The 21316-nt window shown below is 36.1% G+C and overlaps 2 protein-coding genes and 1 long non-coding RNA gene across 3 annotated transcripts; 2 read left to right on the forward strand and 1 right to left on the reverse strand.

Annotated features, from left to right (window-relative positions):
• Positions 1-2758: 2758 nt before the first annotated feature.
• On the reverse strand, positions 2759-15499 carry LOC110891291 (ABC transporter B family member 1). The gene is made up of 10 exons (XM_022138987.2): positions 14941-15499; positions 14070-14124; positions 13789-13964; positions 12658-12858; positions 11162-11421; positions 10189-10505; positions 9879-10102; positions 6805-7178; positions 5127-5841; positions 2759-4174 (listed from the first exon to the last, which is right to left on the reverse strand). The coding sequence occupies exons 1-10, from the start codon at positions 15322-15324 to the stop codon at positions 2906-2908; spliced, it is 3975 nt and encodes a 1324-aa protein (XP_021994679.2). The 5' UTR covers positions 15325-15499; the 3' UTR covers positions 2759-2905.
• A 3154-nt stretch (positions 15500-18653) lies between these two features.
• Positions 18654-19684, forward strand: LOC118484304. The gene is made up of 3 exons (XR_004873265.1): positions 18654-19001; positions 19157-19230; positions 19397-19684. It is a non-coding gene; the product is annotated as an uncharacterized LOC118484304 (long non-coding RNA).
• A 188-nt stretch (positions 19685-19872) lies between these two features.
• On the forward strand, positions 19873-21316 carry LOC110888907 (staphylococcal-like nuclease CAN2). The gene is made up of 5 exons (XM_022136404.2): positions 19873-19885; positions 20004-20055; positions 20138-20297; positions 20895-20963; positions 21036-21316. The coding sequence occupies exons 1-5, from the start codon at positions 19873-19875 to the stop codon at positions 21132-21134; spliced, it is 393 nt and encodes a 130-aa protein (XP_021992096.1). The 3' UTR covers positions 21135-21316.

The raw sequence follows: 21316 nt of genomic DNA on the forward strand, positions 1-21316 counted from the left end.
GAATCATATACTTTTATAGGGTTTACTACTCGACCCGGTATTACTGTCCGATACAACCCGGTATTACTCGTTGAACCATTTCTGAGCCCTACCGGATACAGTTTAAAAACATTGATTTAAACAAGGTGAGAATAGTTGAATCGTTAACTGAAACTTAACTAAAAGTCGACAAACTAACTGAATAAATTGAACGGATTAACCAAATACTGATTGGTTAATAATATTGATTAATCGACGACTTCAGTTTCGGTTGAGGCTAAGATCCGGATTCAATCGTGCACACCCCCAATTTAAAGAAACTGGATTTAGAGTTTGAAACGAATTTGCCATGAATTTGATTAAGTAAAACAACGTAAAGAAATTAGAATCTACCCACCATGACCTTGACTAAATATGCGGACCTGGACAGCCGACCCTGATTACGACCCAAACCGTTGCACACACACCCGTCTCAAACTACCACCATAATAGACTCAAAAGAGACCTGACTCGCCGCTCGCTCGATTTGATTCAGATCACAGCCCTTTCCTGACTCAAACATTACCTGGACCGCCAACCTCGTTATTATGAATGTACCCTCTTCTTATTTGACTTTGGGCTCACACACCTAGTTGTTAGATTTAGCTCTCTTCCCCGAGTGAGTAATTCCTTTTCTTGTAGTTGCATCACCTTTAATTAGTACTAATGACACACTAGGGATGAGATTTTTTACCGAAATACCGGTACCGTACCGGTACCATACCGGTACCGTACCGATGCCGTACCGTACCGATCATAAACGGTACCGGTATCGGTAATAGATTTTTTGAAATTCGGTATCGGTAAAAAGCCGTATCGGTACCGGTATTTTTCGGTAAATACCGGTATTAATACCGAATTCAATAATCATGGGTAAAAAGCATGAAATCCATTGAAGTAAGTTAATTTTTTAATGGTTTGGTTATAAATTATCAATATATCTTTTCTTATTTTTAAATTTTTAATATCTTTGTGTTTGGTTGTGTAAGGAGACGACACTATTGTTGAAGAAACCCCTTTTCTCGAACTTGATGGTGACTCGGAATTGGGTAAAAGTCGAACCCATGGATGTTTAATGTGTTTACCTTTTTTTACATTTCTCTATATATTACTCTAGTTTAGTTAGTAATGAATGGATAGGTTGCACATGATATTTTTTTAGGTAAAACAATGGATGACACCAAAGCGGTATCAATGTGGTAAAGTACCGAAATACCGGTACCGTACCGGTACTGAATCTACAAATACGGTACGGCAATCGGTATCCATATTTCCTCAATTTCGGTAACGGTATTTACGGTATCGGTACCGGTACGGTACCGGTATCATACCGATCTCATCCATATGACACACCACACTCACCACCTACACACATGAGAATTGACATGTATTGGTCATTTAATTGCTAACTTTACTCCTAGATGGTGGTCTTGAGCGTTCTGTATATGCTTGCATTATGATCGAGTCCGAATCCTTGAATAACGAAGATCAACTCAACCTGAACCATATGAACCTACTAAAATAATTGTTGTAGCAATCCACCAACTCCATCTATGAAAAATATGAGTATGGGAGATGTTTTGTTAATTCCTAGTCTCATATCAAATTACAAAAATGTGTCCTATTACATGGCTTCAACTCTATAAGGTGTCCTTGTTACTCAATACTCATGTGATACATTGTATACTCGCAAGGCCGACTCAACCATTTTTGTGGTTTAAAGCAAATTAAAAACTTGGTCTTTTTCTAAAAAAACGTTTTTTGAGAAAAACTCTCCTTTACCTGGGCTTGGAACCCGCAAAATAAACTAAAAGGTTTATTGTTGGCGAAGTTAATTTTTTTTTTTTTTTGTATTTTTATATAATTTTTCTATGTGTAAAGATAAAAGTTCAGCCCAACCGAAATATCATGTATAATATTTTTTTAAGTTGGAGGCCCTATTGGGTTGGAGACCTAAAGCCCAAGCATCAAAATACTTGGGCTTGGGCCGGGCATGTATACTTGTGTGCATCAAGTATGCATGTTTGTGACCTTCTAATCTTCTATTATTTCATGGTTAAAAGTTACCTATTGGGATACTCATTACTTGTAAACCGATCTTGAATTCACCCTAACAATTGACTAGAAAAATTAAATACTTAATGGAAACTATATAATTTTAATAGTTTCAAACAACGTTAATACCATTTATTTATGGTTAATACCATTTATTTATGGTTAATACCATTTATTTATGTAGATTTTAAATTATACGATACACTACTATACAAAGGCAATCAAGTTCAACTGTTCAAGTAAGTAGGTATTTTTTTGGTGGTTATGGAACGAGTTTGTTGCTTAATTACGTTATTGTTTAGGTAGGCTGGTCACGGTTTGGTTCGGCTGATTTAGACAAATTTTTTAACCTTTTTTATATAAATCATAACTTTTGATATTTTTTTTTTTAAATGACAAGGATTGTTCATGTTATATAATATATACACATAACTTTTTATTTCTAAAAAAAAAAGGAATTAGAAAATAAATGTTAAAACGACCGGTTCATTTTACAAAGCCGGTTTCAAGTTCCAAACAGTTAAAAAGGCAAAATGTAAAAATTGAACTCTTAACCGGATCATACATATTTCAAATCGGCCAAACCGACTGACTAGTCTAGTACGAAAATTTCATTTTTCGCATGTAGGTCGAAAACATCTGTGAAGTTTATGATCAAAGATTTTATACAAAATGGCCCAAATACTGAAGGGACATCCCAAAAATAATAATAATAATAATCCACTGTAACCATTAAAGCCTACACAATTAATACTAACCAACATAAAGTGAAGGTACAACCCAAAAATAAAGAAATAAACACAAAATATTACAAATTAATCATCTTCTTTCCTTAGATTTGTGACGATGAACTCGAACCAACCGACGCAATGTTTACAACTTCATGTCCGTGTGAGAATCGTTGTAACTGAATCATCTTCGCGTAACACCCGTCTGCATAGTTCTTCAACAACTGCGAGTGCGACCCTTGTTCCGCCACTTTCCCGTCATCAATAACCGCAATGGTATGAGCATTTCGTATCGTCGACAACCTATGCGCAACAACAATAGTTGTTTTCCCCGAACAAACACGTTCAAGCGCCTCTTGAATGCACTTCTCGGACTCCGCGTCTAATGCACTTGTGGCCTCGTCTAGTAGCATGACCTCAGCTTTCCTTAAAAACGCACGTGCGATTGCCACACGTTGCTTTTGCCCTCCCGACAACTGCACCCCTTGTTCCCCGACAAACGTGTTGTATCCATCCGGTAACGAAGATATGAACTTATGAGCGTTTGCGAAAGTGGCGGCTTCGATAATCTCCGCCTCGGTTGCCGACTCGTGCCCGTATGCTATGTTTTCGTAAATCGTGGTCGCGAAAAGACACGGTTCTTGTGGGACCGTGGCGATGTGGCGACGTAGGGATTTTAGATTATATTTCCGGATATCTTTTCCATCGATCGTGACTCGTCCGTATGATGGCTCGTAGAATCTTTGTATAAGTGCGATAACCGAGCTTTTCCCGCACCCGCTTGACCCGACTAGGGCCAGAGTCTTTCCCGCTCGGGCACGCAAACAAAGGTCATGGAAAACCGGGGTGTCAGGACGAGACGGGTAAGCGAAATCCACATGTTTAAGTTCTATCTCTCCTCTGAGCCGGTCTGGGACCGGGGTCGAGTCAGGGTCATCCGACTCAATCTCCGTTTTTCGGTCAAGAAGGTTGAAAACAGACCTCATCGCTCGACCACCCTTGACGAAATCAGGAGCTAGAGTCAGTGTCTCGGCCGCACCATTGGCCGAGACCATGAGAACCATGAACACGCGAATGGTCTTTGAGAAATCAGAGATCCCATGCTTTACGAGCCACGACGCGTACCAAAGCCCGAGCGCATACGAACAATAGAGCAAAAATTGAGCCACCCCGAACCCGCTACCCGCTATCTGTCCTTTCCAGAAGCATCTACGAAGCGGCTTATCCAGACTTGTCGTAAAAAGGTTGACGATTTTCGACTCCGAGTTGAACGCGGCCACTGTTCTCATATTCGATACCGCCTCACCAGCAAGCTGCGTAGCTTTCGCGTGTGCGCCTTCTAAATCGCCCGAAAATCCTTGCATAAACATTTTCTGTTTAAATCAAGAAAACATGAAAACTCAATAATCAAACTAAACCCGAAAGAAAATAGACAGAAGAGTAAAATGCCATTTTCGTTGCTGAGTTTCGGCCAGTTTTGCGATTTTCATCCAAAGGTTTGTGTTTTTCGCATCTGGATCCAAAAGATTTGAAACCTTGCAATTTTCATCCTGGCTCGTTAACTCCATCCATTTTTCTCCGTTAAGTCAGGGGTATTTTTGTCTTTTTTGATAACTTAAAGAGCAATCCGGTCTTTTTCACTAAGCATTTAAAATACGGAAAAATTACAAGTTTTGTTCTTTATCTTTATACCACTTTTCAGGCGGTGTCCTTTTTAACGAAGTTGACAGGTGGTGTCCTTTACTAGGTATTTTGTTGCAAGTTTAGTCCTTTACACCCAACCCAGTTAAAAAACCCTGTTAATTGTTGACAGGCGGTGTCCTTTACTAGGTATTTTGTTGCAAGTTTAGTCCTTTACTAGGTATTTTGTTGCAAGTTTAGTCCTTTACACCCAACAATTAACAGGGTTTTTTAACTGGGTTGGGTGTAAAGGACTAAACTTGCAACAAAATACCTAGTAAAGGACACCGTCTGTCAACATTCGTTAAAAAGAACACACCGCCTGAAAAGTGGTATAAAGATAAAGGACAAAACTTGTAATTTTTCCTTTAAAATACCCCTGACCGAATCCATTAGACAGAATTGCCCTTTAAGTTAACAAAAAAACGGAAATACCCCTGACTTAATTTAACGGAGAAAAATGGATAGAGTTAACAAGCCGTATGAAAATCGCAAGATTTCAAACCTTTTGGATCCAGATGCGTAAAAAAAAAAACCTTTGGACGAAAGTCGCAAAACTGACCAAACCTCGAGGACGAAAATGACATTTTACTCTATATAGAACAAGAAACTGCATGGTTAATGAAAAGTTGCATGAAAACGAACCTGCAAAACAGTTGCAGCAACCACCACAGGGAAAACCGCAACGAGAACAAGCGCAAGCCGCCACTGTAGAACAAAACCCGCGGTGCATGCAACCAGCATGAGCGCAGAGTTCTGCATAATGACCGAAATCCGGTCACCAATCGCTGACCGAACATTATTCGCATCCAAACTGAGCCTCGCAGCCACGCGCGAGCTCTCATTTTCCTCTTGGTCAAACCACGCCATCTCATTCTTCAAAACCGCGGTCAACATCTTCTCACGAACCCGTTTAGTCAAGTTTTCTCCAACAACATCCCAGAAACAATGCTGCAACGTGTTGAAAATAAGAGCAGCCGATGAAACCCCGATCAACAGATAACAGTATTTCCCGATTTCCTTAACCATGTACTCGTGATCTTGATTGTAATACACGCTCAGAACAGCGCTTAGAACGTATGCGAAGAATGCACTGAGTGAGCCACAAACTACTGAACCCACTGAGCCGATTAACGCATAGGTCCATTCGGGTGAGTTCATTTTGGCGAGCCGCCAGAAGGAACTTGCTTGCTCTTTGAATGGGAGCTTCTCAAGCCGGTGGTTCGCGTATCCGACTTCAAGTGATAGGCTAAAGTCTGATGTTGAGAAGTCGGATAACCGTCGAGAGTACGGTGATCGACCGTACGATGAGTTTCTTGTCATTATTGGTGAACTCACTGAGTTTCTTGCACTAGAAGCTCTACAAACAAGTAAAAGTTGTATAAGTCTAAAGTTTACAGGGTTGACTTTTATGGTCAAACTGTTTTATTTTCATCGATTGGAACAGATACATGTTTCTTTATCGAGCCCGAGCTTGGCATGTGAAGCTCGCCAGACTAGTCGAGCTTTAGTGTAATATTAGTTTTAATTAATATTTAATAACATCTACCCCTTATTTAAAGTTGTCTTGTAAACGAGCCAAGTCGAGCTTATTTAATCTTGTTTACAAGCCGAGCTAGAACCTAAAAATAAGCTTGTTTAGTAACGAGCCCGAGCTTCACTTATCAAACTCGCGAGCCTAAACGAGTCTATTATTTATAGGGTAAATTACACTTTTCGTCCTTTATGTTTGTACCGGATTGCAACGGATAGCCTTTAACTTCAATAATTACAGTCACAATTCTTTATTTGCAAAACCTATTTACACTCTACGTCCTTTAGCACTAACCGGGTTAAAATTTTCAGTTAAGTTTATTTATTTAAGGGTATTCTGGTCAATTCATGCTTTTATTTTAAATAAAACCTAAATACCCTTAAATGAATAAACTTAATTGAAAATTTTAATCTGGTTAGTGTTAAAAGACGTAGATTGTAATAGGTTTTGCAAATAAAGGATTGTAACTGTAATTATTAAAGTTAAAGGCTATCAGTTGTAATCCGGTACAAACATAAAGGACGAAAAGTGTAATTTACCCTTATTTATATTATTTTTATTTAATATATAAATTAATAGATAATAAATGAGCCGAGCCGAGTCCAAGCTCGAGCTCTCATAAGTTAATCGAGCTCGAGCCTGGTCGAGCTTGGCCTCGGCTCGGCTCGTTTGCACCGCTAGGTAAATGGTATGAATATTAGGCTTAGTACATCTTTTAATCTTTTATGTCACATGAAATTTTTTTGTAGTGAATTTGTTTGACTTTAAAAGTCAGCTAGACCAAAGTACCTTGCACTGCTTTTTCTAGCATTGTTCAAAGCAGTTTCATTAGCAACTTCTTGCATCTTTATAAGCTTAGCATAGACACCATTTTCCCCTTTGGCGATAAGACCATCATGCGTGCCGATCTCCAAAACACCACCTTGTTGCAAAACCGCCACGAGATCCGCCTTGCGTATGGTGGAGAGACGGTGGGCGATCACCAAAGTTGTCCGCCCGATCATAAAACGGTCCAACGCCTCTTGTACTAGTTTTTCGGACTCCGAATCTAAAGCGCTTGTAGCCTCGTCTAAAAGCAAGATTGCAGGGTTCTTTAACATTGCTCTTGCTATTGCTATTCTTTGCTTTTGACCACCTGATAATTGTAATCCTCTCTCCCCAACCTACACATAACCTTTTGATAAGTGTGACCCGACCTGACCCGACACTTGACAAATTTTTGATTGTTTGACTTTTGAATTCAAACTTGGAACATTTTAAATATATGGTTATCACATAAAAGTAAGGTTGCAGCCTGCAAAGGAACCGAACGAACACAAACAAGGCCTTCTTATTCGTGTTCGTTTGTTAAGGAAATAGACGTGTTCAGTTCTTCATGAACAATTACAGAACGGGATTTTCTGTTCGTGTTCGTTCATTAACTGAGTTAGGGCTAAAGGACATAACTTGCAAGAGTTTGCAAACATTGAGTACGTTTTCTGTAATTATTGAAGACAAAGGACACAGTTTGCAATAAGTGACATACATAAAGGACGATTTTTGTAATTTACTCTTAAGTGACATACATATCGAGCCGGGGGTCTCACTGGAAGCAGCCTCTCTATTCCTACGGGGTAGAGGTAAGGCTGTCTACATCTACCCTCCTCAGACCCTACCTTAGTTTTGCTGTTGGTGGGATTTACTGAGTATGATGATAATGACTCTTAAGGAAATGAGTGTGTTCGTGTTCATTCGTTAATTTTAGGTAACAAACACAAACGAAGGCAAACGAACAGAAATAAACGTTCATGAACACACGGACGTTAATGAACACAAATAAATGTTTATGAAGTATTTAAATAAAATGTCAAAATTAAAAGCTCTAATGAACTATCGAACAAACGAACATAAACGAACACGTTACCGAATATTCACAAACATATATGAATGAACAGGGCGCGTGTTCATGTTCGTTCATTTAACTAAAGGAACAAAATTTCTTGTTCATGTACAAATACAGACGAACTTCCCACTGAACGGTTCACGAATTATTCGCTGAACATTCGGTTCGTTTTCAACCCTACATAAAAGTTTGAATCATAAACAATAATTCCTAGTGATATTAAAAAAAAAAAAAAAAAAAAAAAAAAAAAAAAACCTTTTTGGTACACTTATTGAGCTTTCTTCACAAACTAAACCATATTCACATCAAGTATGAAACTGAAAGTAGAATGTTTGACTCCTGAAAGTCAAAAGAATGCAGACAGTTTGTCTTAGTCTTACATATGGTCAGTCAAAGGGGTTCCTTAGAACATGCTCTTAGTCAAACAAAATCTGTGAATCTGTCAGTCATGTGGGGAATCCAATATTTATTAGTTCTTCATTCATTTATTTATTTATTTATTTATTTATTTATTTATTTTTATTTGTTTGTTTGTTTGTCCTTCCCATCCAATGATGTTGCAGACTTGCAGTTAAGTTTTTGTTTCTTGTATAAATCTGCACATGCAATGCTGACATAACAAATTTCTAAACTAATTTTTTCATTGATACAAGAAAAATGAAATGACTAAAATGCCCTTGGCAGACTTAACACATATGGATGGAGTTAAGTCAGTTGGACCAAAATGGCAACGATGAAACATTTTTGGATCCTGCTGTTAAAAATGAAACCTTTGGACTAAACTGGCAAAATGGCCCAAACCACAGGGACTAAAATGGCAATTAACTCCTCATAATATTTCACCTTCATTTGACTTTAAAATATTTGACCAATTTTTTCCATTGATATTTGATCTTTAGAATGAAATACTAAACTTACCAAAAACCTATAAACTTTAGAGTCAAGTACACGGATGGTCCCTCTGGTTTACCAAAATTTTGGATTTGGTCCCTAGCTTTCCAGAACTACACGGATGGTCCCTGTGGTTTGCACTTTGTAACGCATTTAGTCTTCACCCAACAAATCCAAAAGTTTTAGCATATCCAAGTTAGGGACTAAATGTGTTACAAAGTCGAAACCACAAGGATCATTTGTGTAACTTTGGAAACCTAGGGACTAAATCCAAAATTTTGGTAAACCATAGGGACCATACATGTACTTTACCACCAAAATCAAAACTTGAGTTAACCAGGCGGGCCAACGCTATAATCTACACGGGTCAGGCTTTAAAGATAAGGTGAACAAGAGTACGTACGTATATGTTAATTGTTATGGTATTCAACAAAAATGATTGCCCATTCAATTCAAGAATCAGGGTCAGGTCAATCATCACCAACTTTAAAACTTGAGAGGGGGCCGATGCTACGAGTGGCATGGGCCGCGCTTTAAAGACCAAATGACCGAAATGGCCTTATGCTCGGATGCTAAAAGGTCTATCAAAATGGTGTAGTATTTGAATATTTGACTAAACATTCAAGACTCAAGGTCAATCACCACCAATGTTTAAAGTTGAGTTATCCAGATGGGCCCACACTATGAGCAACATGGGCCGGCTTGAAGCTTAAAATGACCAAAATACCCTTGGAACCAGACGCTAAAAATATTAATATAACATAGCGTTTGACTAACTGGCTGAACGTTTAAGAATCAATATCCGTCACCACCAATGTTTAAAACATGAACTACACTGGTCGGTCGGGCTCTTAAGATTAAATGACCAAAATGCCCCTACCGTAAGGCCTATCTTTCGATAATGTGAACAAGATGATCTATCACCACCAATGTAAATCTCTAGAGTTACCCTGAGTGGCTCACACTATGAGCAACATACGTCGGCATAAAAAAGATTAAAATGACCAAAATGCCCTTATGCTCGAACGCTAAATGTTTGAACAAAATCGTCAATATGATCTAGTAAGTAGCGTTTGACTAATTGACTAACCTGAGTATCGTAGGCATCGGGTAATTTAATAATGAACGAGTGAGCATTGGCGACACGGGCTGCTTCCTCGACCTCAACCAAGGATGCATCGGGCCGACCCAAAAGTATGTTTTCTTTTATGGTGGTTGCAAATAACGCTGGCTCTTGGCTAACCAGACCGATTTGTTGCCTTAACCATTTCAAGTTTAGTCCTTTAATGTCATGCCCATCAAGCATAACTTGTCCTGAAAACAATTAAACATAAAAAACATTTCAAACAATGTGTTGTACACTTGTACAGTGTGCATGTAAAGTTGTACATTGTCGTTACCCGATGTAGGATCATAGAACCTTTCGATGAGGGACACAACGGTGGATTTTCCGGAACCACTGCTTCCAACCAAAGCAATAGTTTTCCCAGCAGGAACACTTAAAGTGAAGTTGTTTAAAATTTTAACATCTGGTCTTGAGGGGTATGAAAAGTCAACATTTTTCAACTCTAGTTGACCCGAAACGGGTTCCAACTCCAAACCCGGTTCACAGTTTCTGTCAACATTTGGTCTGTGATCAATGATCTTAAAGATTTTAGCTGCGGCTACTCGTGCTTTTGCGAATGCAGACATACTTGGAGCCGATTGGCCTAACGCACTGTCGAATTTGAAAATTTGATCGTTAGAACATATCAAGATTTATTTTTTAAAAAATATAGTTAACTGTCATTTTTGTCCATGTGGTTTATCCAATTATGCCAGTCCTGACCAAATTTCAAATACGTACCATTTCCATCCCTGACATTCTTGAAACATGCAAGTTTCGTCCAAAAAACTAACGTTTGTTAAAACCTGTTGTCCATGAAGGGTAAAACCGTCATTTTCCAATTTTCTTTTATTTTCCTTTTTTTAAACCCTATTAAAATCTCACCCTTTTTAGTGAAGGGGTGAGATTTTAGTAGAGTTTAAGTCAAAAAACAAAAAAAAATAAAAATGACGTTTTTACCCTTCATTAAACGGCAGGCTTTAACAGACGTTAAGCTTTTAGACGGGACTTGCGTGTTTCAAGAATGTGAGGGACGTAAATGGCACAAATTTGAAAATGACGTTTTTACCCTTCATTAAACGGCAGGCTTTAACAGACGTTAAGCTTTTAGACGGGACTTGCGAGTTTCAAGAATGTGAGGGACGTAAATGGCACAAATTTGAAATTTGTTCTGGGACTGGAACTGGCATAATTGGACAAACCACGTGACGGAAATGACAGTTAACTCTTTTAGAAAAATATGGTTTAGAGAGAGAAAGAGTACTTACAGTCCACCAATCATGACCGAAAACATTGTAGAAATTGCAAGTCCTCCATTGGTGTAATGGTTTCTAACAAGATATCCTCCATACCATAAAAGAAGTGCATAACAACAAAAGACAGTGAAATAAGTTGATCCTAATCCTAATCCTTTTGCAAATCCGCTTTTGTATCCAAGCTTTTGCGCGATCTTTAACGCTTCCGAGTACGCTTGTAACGCTCTAGATTCACCAACATATGCCACAACGGTCCGAATTTGCGCTATTGTCTGCATTTTCGACGGATAAAGAAAATACACAAATAGCAAAAGTGAACTCTTTGATTTATGAATAGCAGTATCTTGATTTCAGCTTAAATTCAAGCAGGGGCAAAGCTATGAAGGGGCCGGGGGGGGGGGGGGGGGGGGGACTTTTCGCTCAGTGGTGTTATGTATGTACGTTTTGTATAAATTTTTTTAGGTATACACGTTTTCGACCCCCGGTTTTATAAAAAAAAATTAGGTATATACTTTTAGGTCCGGTGACTTCCAACCCCCGGTGGAAATTTTCAAGCTTCGCCACTGAATTCAAGTAACACAATACTCACATGGAAAGACTGATTTTCCTTTTGATTCAAATTCAGCAATAATTAGAAGGAAAACCATTAAAAAGATTGATTTTTTTTTTTCATATTTAGCTCAGATGCAAGATGCCATTAGTTAAGGGTTTAGCCAAAAAAATTAAAATTATGTAATTTCTTCAAAAAAAAAAAAAAAAAAAACAAGTCGTATACGAAAATTTACATTAGTGTAACAACAATTTACATAAGTGTAACCCGCCAAAAAGGGTAACCTCATATGTTTTTGTAAAAAAAAAATTACAGTAGTAGCGATCAAAAACCTACCGTAAATGAACGCTAGGCTATTTATTATTATTATTATTGTTGTTGTTGTTGTTGTTATTTTGAAACGGTTACATGATTTAAAAAAAAAATTGGCGAAAAAACTAAAAAAAAAAACTTTTTTGCAAGGAGTTCTCAAGTTCTCGTAACTTGGGGTGGTTCTCTTCGATCCTGGTCGGCTGGTCCTATATATATATATATGTATATAGAAAAAGTATATCGTACATTACGGCTTAACGTACTTCACGTACAACAACGTGTGTGATTTGTTCTATAACATGCGTGATTAATGTTTTCAATATGCGTGATTATTGTGTTTCAACATGCGTGATTTTGGATTTTTGAGTTATAACTTGCGTGATTTTAAAATGAACGTGCGTAATTACCTGTCGTACGTGATGTACGTTAAGCCGTAATGTATGTTAACCTTCCCCTATGTATATATATATATATATATATATATATGTATAAATATATAGCTAAAATTCATGGATATGCCCAGTCCCCAGTTGATAAATCAAATTAAAGATTGATTTCATCTCATAAAAAAACAGAGGAAAATTGCCAATATCTTGAAACCATTTTTTGTTTTTTTTTTATTAAAGGGAAGTTAGATGAAAGTCACCTGCTCAACAATGTTTCCAGCTTCTGAAAGAGCTTCTTGGCTTTTCGACGACAATTTCGCCAATGTTGTCATATGAATAGCTCCAATTATAGCAATCAAAGGCACCACAGCAAGTGTCACAAGTGCTAATTGCCAAACTGCTGTGAATCCCACCACAAATCCAGACACAAATGTTGCCAAATAGTGTATAAAGTTTCCTAGCTGCCACACATACACATTATTAGAATAAAAGTGTAAGTATTTGTGCATAATCTAGAGGTGCTAAACGGGTCGTATTCGTGGGTTAGCTGTTCAACCTGACCCACACCCAAAAATTTTACACGAACCCGAATATTCACGGGTTGACGCGAACACGACACGACCCGATTTTTTTTTATAATTTTTTCGCAAATGAAAATTTACTAAAAAAACACAAACGTATATGATACAATTACATTTAAGTTATAAAATTATATGTCAATTTCTCTTCAAGGATTGTCCTTTATTGTTATACCCATTTTCAGGCGTTGTCCTTTATGTTCAAAATTGATGAGTTTTGTCCTTTATGTTTTCAAATCATACACGTTTTGTCCTTTAGGCCTAATCCAGTTAGTTTTTTCAGTTAAATTTGGTTATATGCTTTGAACATGAGGGCATTTTTGTCAATTCAAAGGTTGCAGAAGCTTTGAGCTGTAAAATCTGCCGTTGAACTTACCTTTGAATTGACAAGAATGCTCTCACGTGCAAAGCACATGACTAAATTTAACTGAAAAAACTAACTGTGTTAGGCCTAAAGGACAAAACGTGTATGATGTGAAAACATAAAGGACAAAACTCGTCAATTTTGAACATAAAGGACAGCGCCTGAAAATGGGTATAAAAATAAAGGACAATCCTTGAAATTCACTCCACACTTAATTTAATTTACAACGTAACACATATTGTAAAAAAAATATAATATAATATAAATGGGTTAAACGGGTCAACTCGCCAATCCGACCCGTTTAGATAAACGGGTTGCGGGTTCAACCTGAAACTGACCCGAACCCGTTTAGACTAAACCCAAACCTACGAATTTCGTGTCAGGTTCGTGTCGTGTCAGAAATTCACGCCCCTAGCATAATCCCACAACAAAACTTGATTATTTTATACCTTTTCACTAATGGCATCTTGAACAATAACAGCATCAGTGTTGATAGCAAATACAACATCTGAAGTTCTGATTTCAGTGTCAAAGAACTGAATGTCTTGACTCAATGCTGCTTCAAGATATTTGATCCTCATTTTTGTTGATTGTCTCTCTCCTGTCCACATCCAACATGATATTTCTGAAAATAGATATACTTATGTGTCAAATTACAGTCATTTTCAAGAATATTTGATGAAAAACATGTTGCTAAAAGATGAAAAAGTTGAGCACATATTACAAATACCTGCCCATGAAGATGCCCATATTGCAGCTCCAACTATAATAAAGTAAATTGCATACTGCAAGATTTTACAAGAAAGATCAAGAATTTGAGGTGGATTAAAAAAAAATTATGTTGAATGACATTGTTTTTTTTTTTTTTTTTTTTTTTTTTGATAAAAAATGTTAATTTTTATGTATATTGCAAAACCCAACAAGAAAAAATCAAGAATTTGAAAAGGAATAAAAAAGATCATTTTTTTTATGTGGAATGACATTGAATTTTGATATAAAGAATGTTAATTTTTTTGCATATTGCAAAGCCCAGCAAGAAAATGCAAGAATTTGGAATAAAAAATACTCAAATTTTATATTAAAAATGCTGGATTTGGAAAAATAAAATAAAAAGAAAGTTGCCCTTCATGCATACTGCAAATCCCAACATGAAAAAAAAAAAAGAATTTGAAATTAAATTAAAAAAAAAAAAAGATAACATTTTTATGACAAAAAAGTTGAATTTGGAGAAAAAGATTGCTACCCTCAATACTTATTACTCTTTATGCAATATGCATATTGCAAAACCCAACAAGAAAAACAATAATATGAAAAAAAAACTGCAAAACCCAACAAGAAAAACAATAATATGAAAAAAAAAAAAAAAAAGATCAAAATTATTTAAAAATCTGGATTTGGAGAAACAAAATAAAAGGAAAGTTTCCCTTCATGCATACTACAAAAATCCAACATGAAAATAAAAAAGATCAAATTTTTATGACAAAAAAAGATGAATTTACAGAAAAAAGATCAAATTTTTATGACAAAAAAAGATGAATTTACAGAAAAAAGATCAAATTTTTATGACAAAAAAAGATGAATTTACAGAAAAAGATTGTTACCCTCAACACTTCATCACTCATTCTATCAACATTATGTGAATTGGACCCAAATGAATTAACAAGATCAGCAAAGAATCTCAAAAAGATTGGCAAAGAACACCCATGAACAAATGCACCAATTGTACCAATTCCCATCAACACATAATCCAATCCATCTGCAAATCTAAACAACTCTCCAAACCCAACTGAAGCCTCTTTATCTTTCTCTGCACATTTACTCTTTTCTCCTTCCATTTCCATATCACTTTCAGTTTCTCTATCTTCTTCAGTTAGTGATCCCAAGGGTATATTTGGGTTTTCACAAAGTTCAAGACTTTGCATTTCAGACCATCTGCATTGATCTCTTCCTCTCTTTATCTTCTCCTGAAAGCCTTTTGATGCCATTTTTTTAATATATTTTTTAGAGTAAATTTCAAGGATTGTCCTTTATCTTTATACCTATTTTCAGGCGCTCTCCTTTATGTTCAAAATTGACGAGTTTTGTCCTTTATGTTTTTATATCATACACGTTTTGTCCTTTAGGTCTAACACAGTTAGTTTTTTTCAATTAAATTTGGTCATATACTTTGCACATGAGGGCATTTTTGTCAATTCAAAGGTAAGTTCAACGGCATATTTACAGCTTAAAGCTTCTACAAACTTTGAATTGATAAAAATGCCCTCATGTGCAAAGCACATGACTAAATTTAACTGAAAAAACTAACTGGGTTAGGCATAAAGGACAAAACGTGTATGATATGAAAAATAAAGGACAAAACTCGTCAATTTTGAACATAAAGGACAGTGTCTGAAAATGAGTATAAAGATAAAGGACAATCTTGAAATTCACTTTATTTTTTATTTTATTATTTTTTTTTATTTTGATTCTCTCTCTCTTTCCTACACTTTCTCTTTTGTCTGTTTATCTTTTTTGTGTAAAGACTTTGGATCTCTGTTTGGTTTTTTTTATTTTGGTGTTTTGATTTGCTTTTTATACAATAAAAAGGAGACAATAAAGAAAATAGTAGTCCCACAAAGATTCTTTGTTTACACTTCATACATCACAGTTGCATGCATATGCATCTATATAAGTATGGAGAAGATACGGTTATATTTCAAGAAAATTGTTACAATAATTAAATACTGATTATTATATCTTATAATGTATTTAGTTATATAATCATTTGTTATGTAATGAGTGTTAAGAATGTTATATAAACAGGATTTGTAAACTTTTTAACGTAAGGGTTATCCAACAACGTCATTTTCTTATGATATATACTGTTGAGAAAAAGTAACATTTTAGTTTACCTACAATCACTGATGAGTTTAAAGTGAATAAAAGCAAACCACTGTTTGGTCCTAAGTCAAACAGCTGATGGAAACCTTGTAAGCACTGCTAGTGATTAAAGTACTGATGGTAGTAAACAAATGATAGTGGACTACTGATAGTTAACAATTGCTGTTGTAGTAAACAGTGGATAGAGAATCAGTGATTAAAGATCAGTTGTTAAGGAAGAGCAGTGGTTGGGATACAAGGACTGATACTTACTTTCTTGTAAGTTCAGGGGGTGTTTGTGCAAAGTTCTTACAACAGTTTGTTGTAACAGAATTTTGGGATCTTAGTATAAATAGGGGGTTTGTGTTAGTTTGTAAGTAGTTCATTGTATTCAATTCTTGTATTTCTTTCTGTACTTTCACAATTCAATAAGAATCGTTAATCGTTGGTTCAAGTTTTCTCTGGGTCAATTTCTGATTGTTCTTTAACATATACCCTGCAAGTTGTTGTCGGTTTCTATTACGACCCTCAGTTGAAAAGTAGTGATTACGTCACTTCTATACTAACTTTAGTGTATGACGTATCCCTTCTACTTTAAAAGACTTTTCTTGTAAAAATTTATATGTTAATAATGTGAGAGACGAGGTTTTACCTTCATAGTCATAAAATACGTAAACAAAAAGTTATATCGGTGTTATTTTCGCTTATCGACATATCCCTTCAAAAGTAAAATATCGTGTCCACTTTGTACCTTTTTTTCCTTGAGTATGCGTTGTTATTGAGTAATCTGTTTGAAAATATTTTTTTACGTAAAAGTGTAAAATGAGACATATTTGTACACTCCAAAGCATTTTTGACGATTCACAAATGTTAGATGGATTCATGGTTGTAGAAATCGCTAATTAGATTTAATTGAAATTAATCGACATCTAGTCGGGATTTTTACATGTGAAATTTGCATATTATAGTTAAAATCTTGTTTAATATTACAATTAAATATTTAAATCTATATGATTTTTTTTTAAATAAAATGTAAAGTGAGTTGTATAACGGAAACGTGGTGTAATATATTACTGTTAAGCCAATGAGCTAGTGGTGGAGTGGTAAGGGAGAGACCTTGTGTTCCAAGTGACTCAAGTTCAATTCCTGCCCCTAGCATTTAGTTTCTGCGGCACCTGGTGATGATGGGAGACTAGGCGAGTAGGCGGCGATCGCTAGTTCGATCCTTGAACTGAGCGGGTTTTACCTCACCGCACTGTCGTGCCTTCGGGCGAGTGTTCACGGGCTTCGGCCCTAGGTGGGGGTTTTCCCCGGTTCGGAAGGCGAGTGTATCCCGATGTGGTGAATTTCGCCAGTAGCCCATTTGGAGGATTCGTTGGCCGTTCAAAAAAAAAATATATATTACTGTTAAACTTGCAACGGTTTCGGTGCTTCTTACAAAAAACAGTGTAGTAATAGTGGAAGACAGCGAAAACGATGGATGATGATTGAGGATGTTGATTTTTGTGTTTTTATATTCTTGTTTTTATTTTAGATTTTTATTCGTTTCAGAGCCATCATGATATTTTGAAATGAAAATAATTTTAACCGAGGAATGTTAACTACTAGAGTACTAGTTTCTAGTCATAACACCACGATCTCAAAATAAATTATATCAAGTCAACTAATTAAAACAAAGTACTACCATATTTTCGCTTAAAAAACGAAAACGATGGAAAAAACTACTGCTTGGCACGAATAAAAATTACATCGAGCCAAACAATTAACACAAAACACTACAACAGTTTTGTCAGAAAAAAACACTAAAACGATATTTACGTTGGGGGCAAAATCGTAATTTGACAGGAAAAACAATGGCAAAACTATAAATTTGAGCTGAGGGCAAAAATGTAATTTGGCTAGGAGAAGGAAAAAACAAAACCAATAGTAAAACTGTAAATTTAAACGAAACAAAATCGGAATTTGGTTGGACCAATGAGGAAATGTTAGGCAGCTATCTGGTACTATTCCCCTTCATAAAATTTGTAGATATATAAAATAAGGTTATGATTTTTTTTTTTTTTTTTTTTTTTTGCAAAACAAATATTTTCATAAACAAAATAACCTTGTGTGATTAAAAAATTACCATGCATAACACTCTTTTTTAACTTATATATGAGATTAAATCATTAAAAAAAATGTACAATCTTTAGTTCTTTACAATGAAGAAAATATATAATCTTTAGAGTCAAACTATGACATCCACTATGGACTTGTAGATCCCATAATTCATCACTAAAGTAGAGACATTATATATATATATATATATATGGAACCATTAAGTGGAAGTTACCTTTGAAATCCATCTCCACGTCGGATCATGCTGAAATTAAATCTTAGCCCTTTAAACTCAAAAAAACTGCTCTGATAGCAGTTCAGGCAGTTTCTAAGCTGGTGGTTTTGCCCCACATTATTTTGCCCATGTTCTCCACTTCTATGGTGGTTAAGATATAGTTCTCTCCCACCCTGGTGTCTCACGTTCTCCACTTCTCCCCCACCCACGTTTTCCGATTTGTCCTCTCAACGACCATAGGCCACCCATTATATAAACCCTCCACCACCCACTATTGCCAAATTCGTTCTATCAATCCTTATTCACCAACTACCACTATTTCACCCTGCAATCGTCGGTTTACATACCTTCTAGAGAGAAGCTACAAGTACTATTGAAGAGGGCTTTGAATCTTCCGTTGGATTTATCAAGTTCGTAGCCGGTAACGCCGATTGGAAGAATGCCCTCCGTGAATTCGTGCGCAAATAACAGGTTTCATCTCATCTCACCTGTTTAGATTTAATGATCTGCTTTTCGTATATTCAAATTGATATTAGGTTGAATTTTTCTTTTCATCTATGTGATTCTGAATGTTTAGAAATGAGATAACCAGATAATCATTGCCAATTTCTTTTCCATTATCATAGCCCCATTTCTCGCTTCTGTTGCAATCGAGTTCCACAAGGACACCACCGACTCCCAACCGTCAGATCGAACAAAGGTACTCCAATTGATTTCAAGTTTTTTTTTTTTGGGAGGGGGGGGGGGGGGTGTTTAAGTAATTTATTTGTTGATTTTTTAGTCTCTTTGCACAGTGTTCAGTAGCATCATTTTGGTTTCCTCTGTTTGTTTTTTCGATTTCATTTGCAAGTTACTCTGTTTTGCAGAATTTTGGATCACATTAGATCTAAATTTTGTCATGAAAATGTTTTAATAGCAAAACTTGAATCTCGGTTACTTGGTTCAACACTACGGTTATCGGTTGTTATCATTTTACGGTCTCCCGCTATCTCAATCTACGGTTAAAGTCACCACAGGCCCAGCTCCACCAGTTGCCAATGGAGCCAAGTATGAATTAAACACACCTCCTGTAAGAATTTCCAAGTCAAATCTTCAATTTCTTATACCATTTTTACATATTTTGTTATAAACATGATGTGAAATCAACTTGAGTAAACAAAGGTGGATGAAAAGGCGGTAGCAGACGGGGATACAGTGACAGTGACAGTTTACGTTAGTACCTTAACTCCCAGAGAAGCAGCGTGTGTTCCACAAGCCGTACAAGTGGCAGCAGTCGAACGGGCCAAAGCACGGGCTCAAAGGAACTACACGAAGGCAGATGCACTCCATAAGCGAATTACTGATGCGGGCTATCGGTAATCCACCATTCTGTTGCCACCAACATCATCTAACTTTCATAATTATGAATGCTAAATAATGCATGATGCTAAATATACAATTATGAATGTTAAATAATGCAGGATGCTAAATAAGTAAATATACATAATGAGGAGATTCTAGCCCGGAAATATCGAATTAGACTACGGTAAGATGCTTGGTAATGATCAAAAGTTTTATCTATTTATTTATTTTTTTGTGATGAATAACGGTCGCTAAAACTGGAACAGGAGAATAGATACACCAGAAAGCTCAATGCCTTATGGGAAAGAGGCGAAAGAGGAACTGATTAGATTGGTTGTGGAGAAGTCTTTGAAAGTTTTGATCTTTGATGAAGACCGTTATGGCCGTTGTGTTGGTGATATCTATTGCAATGGTGTCTTTGTCCAGGTAGATCTCAAATTTAATTAAAAATATTCAATTATTTTATTAAGCTTCTATTTAATAAAATGATATAAGAGGTTATATGGTATTAACAATACGCTTTGAGCGTTTCGTTTTTAGGCTAATTTTTGTTTTACTTATTTGACTTTTCAAGAGACATTAGGGGCACTACACGAACCCAAAACTCATGTCAGATATAAAACCCGAACAAGACTCGCATGTTCACAGGTTGACATGAAACAAGCTGTTTAACTTGAACTTATTTTATTTTATTTTATTTGCATATTAATAATCTAAAATTACAAATTCGCTCAGTTTTTCAACATTTAAATACGGTAGAAAATACCCAACCAACTTAAGTTATGACACTAAACACATGTTTTCAAATATAAAAATGTAAAGGTTAGCCCGTGAACCTGGCTATACTGAAGCCAACCCATTTAGCTAAAGATGTTCGTGGGCTCAACCTGACTCACCCCGATCCATTTAGGCTAAACAATAAACACTATCCCATCGTGTCGGGTAAGAGGCTCTCACCCCTAGGAAACAAAATACGGTTGCAAACATGAAATGTGAAGTCAATTTTTTATGAATATCGAACAGGAACGGATGTTGAAGAAAGGACTTGTGTGGCACTATGGAGCTAATGGCAAACGACCGGAGCTAGAAAAGGTAATATAACCTCTTCGTTTTCTGTTATTTGATCGAGCAATATAAAAACGGCTAACCTGTTTGTAACAACAGTGGGAAAAAGATGCTAGAGATAAGAGAATTGGGTTGTGGGCTTCAGCAAATCCTGAAAAACCATGGGAGTGGAGGAAGAATTGTCGTGAACAAAGATAAATTATAAGTTAGCCATAAAACTCAGTTGAAAATAACCATTTTTATGAGAAAACAAAGAGGTGTAAAAATGTATCCATATGTTTATTACATTCTAAATTGTTTTATAAAAAAATAGTTAAATATTGTACTTTTTGTAACTGAATTATTAGTAGTTGGGTATGAAGAGATGGATCGTTAATGTA

The sequence above is a fragment of the Helianthus annuus genome, chromosome 11 (assembly GCF_002127325.2).
Source record: "Helianthus annuus cultivar XRQ/B chromosome 11, HanXRQr2.0-SUNRISE, whole genome shotgun sequence".
Lineage (NCBI taxonomy): Eukaryota > Viridiplantae > Streptophyta > Magnoliopsida > Asterales > Asteraceae > Helianthus > Helianthus annuus.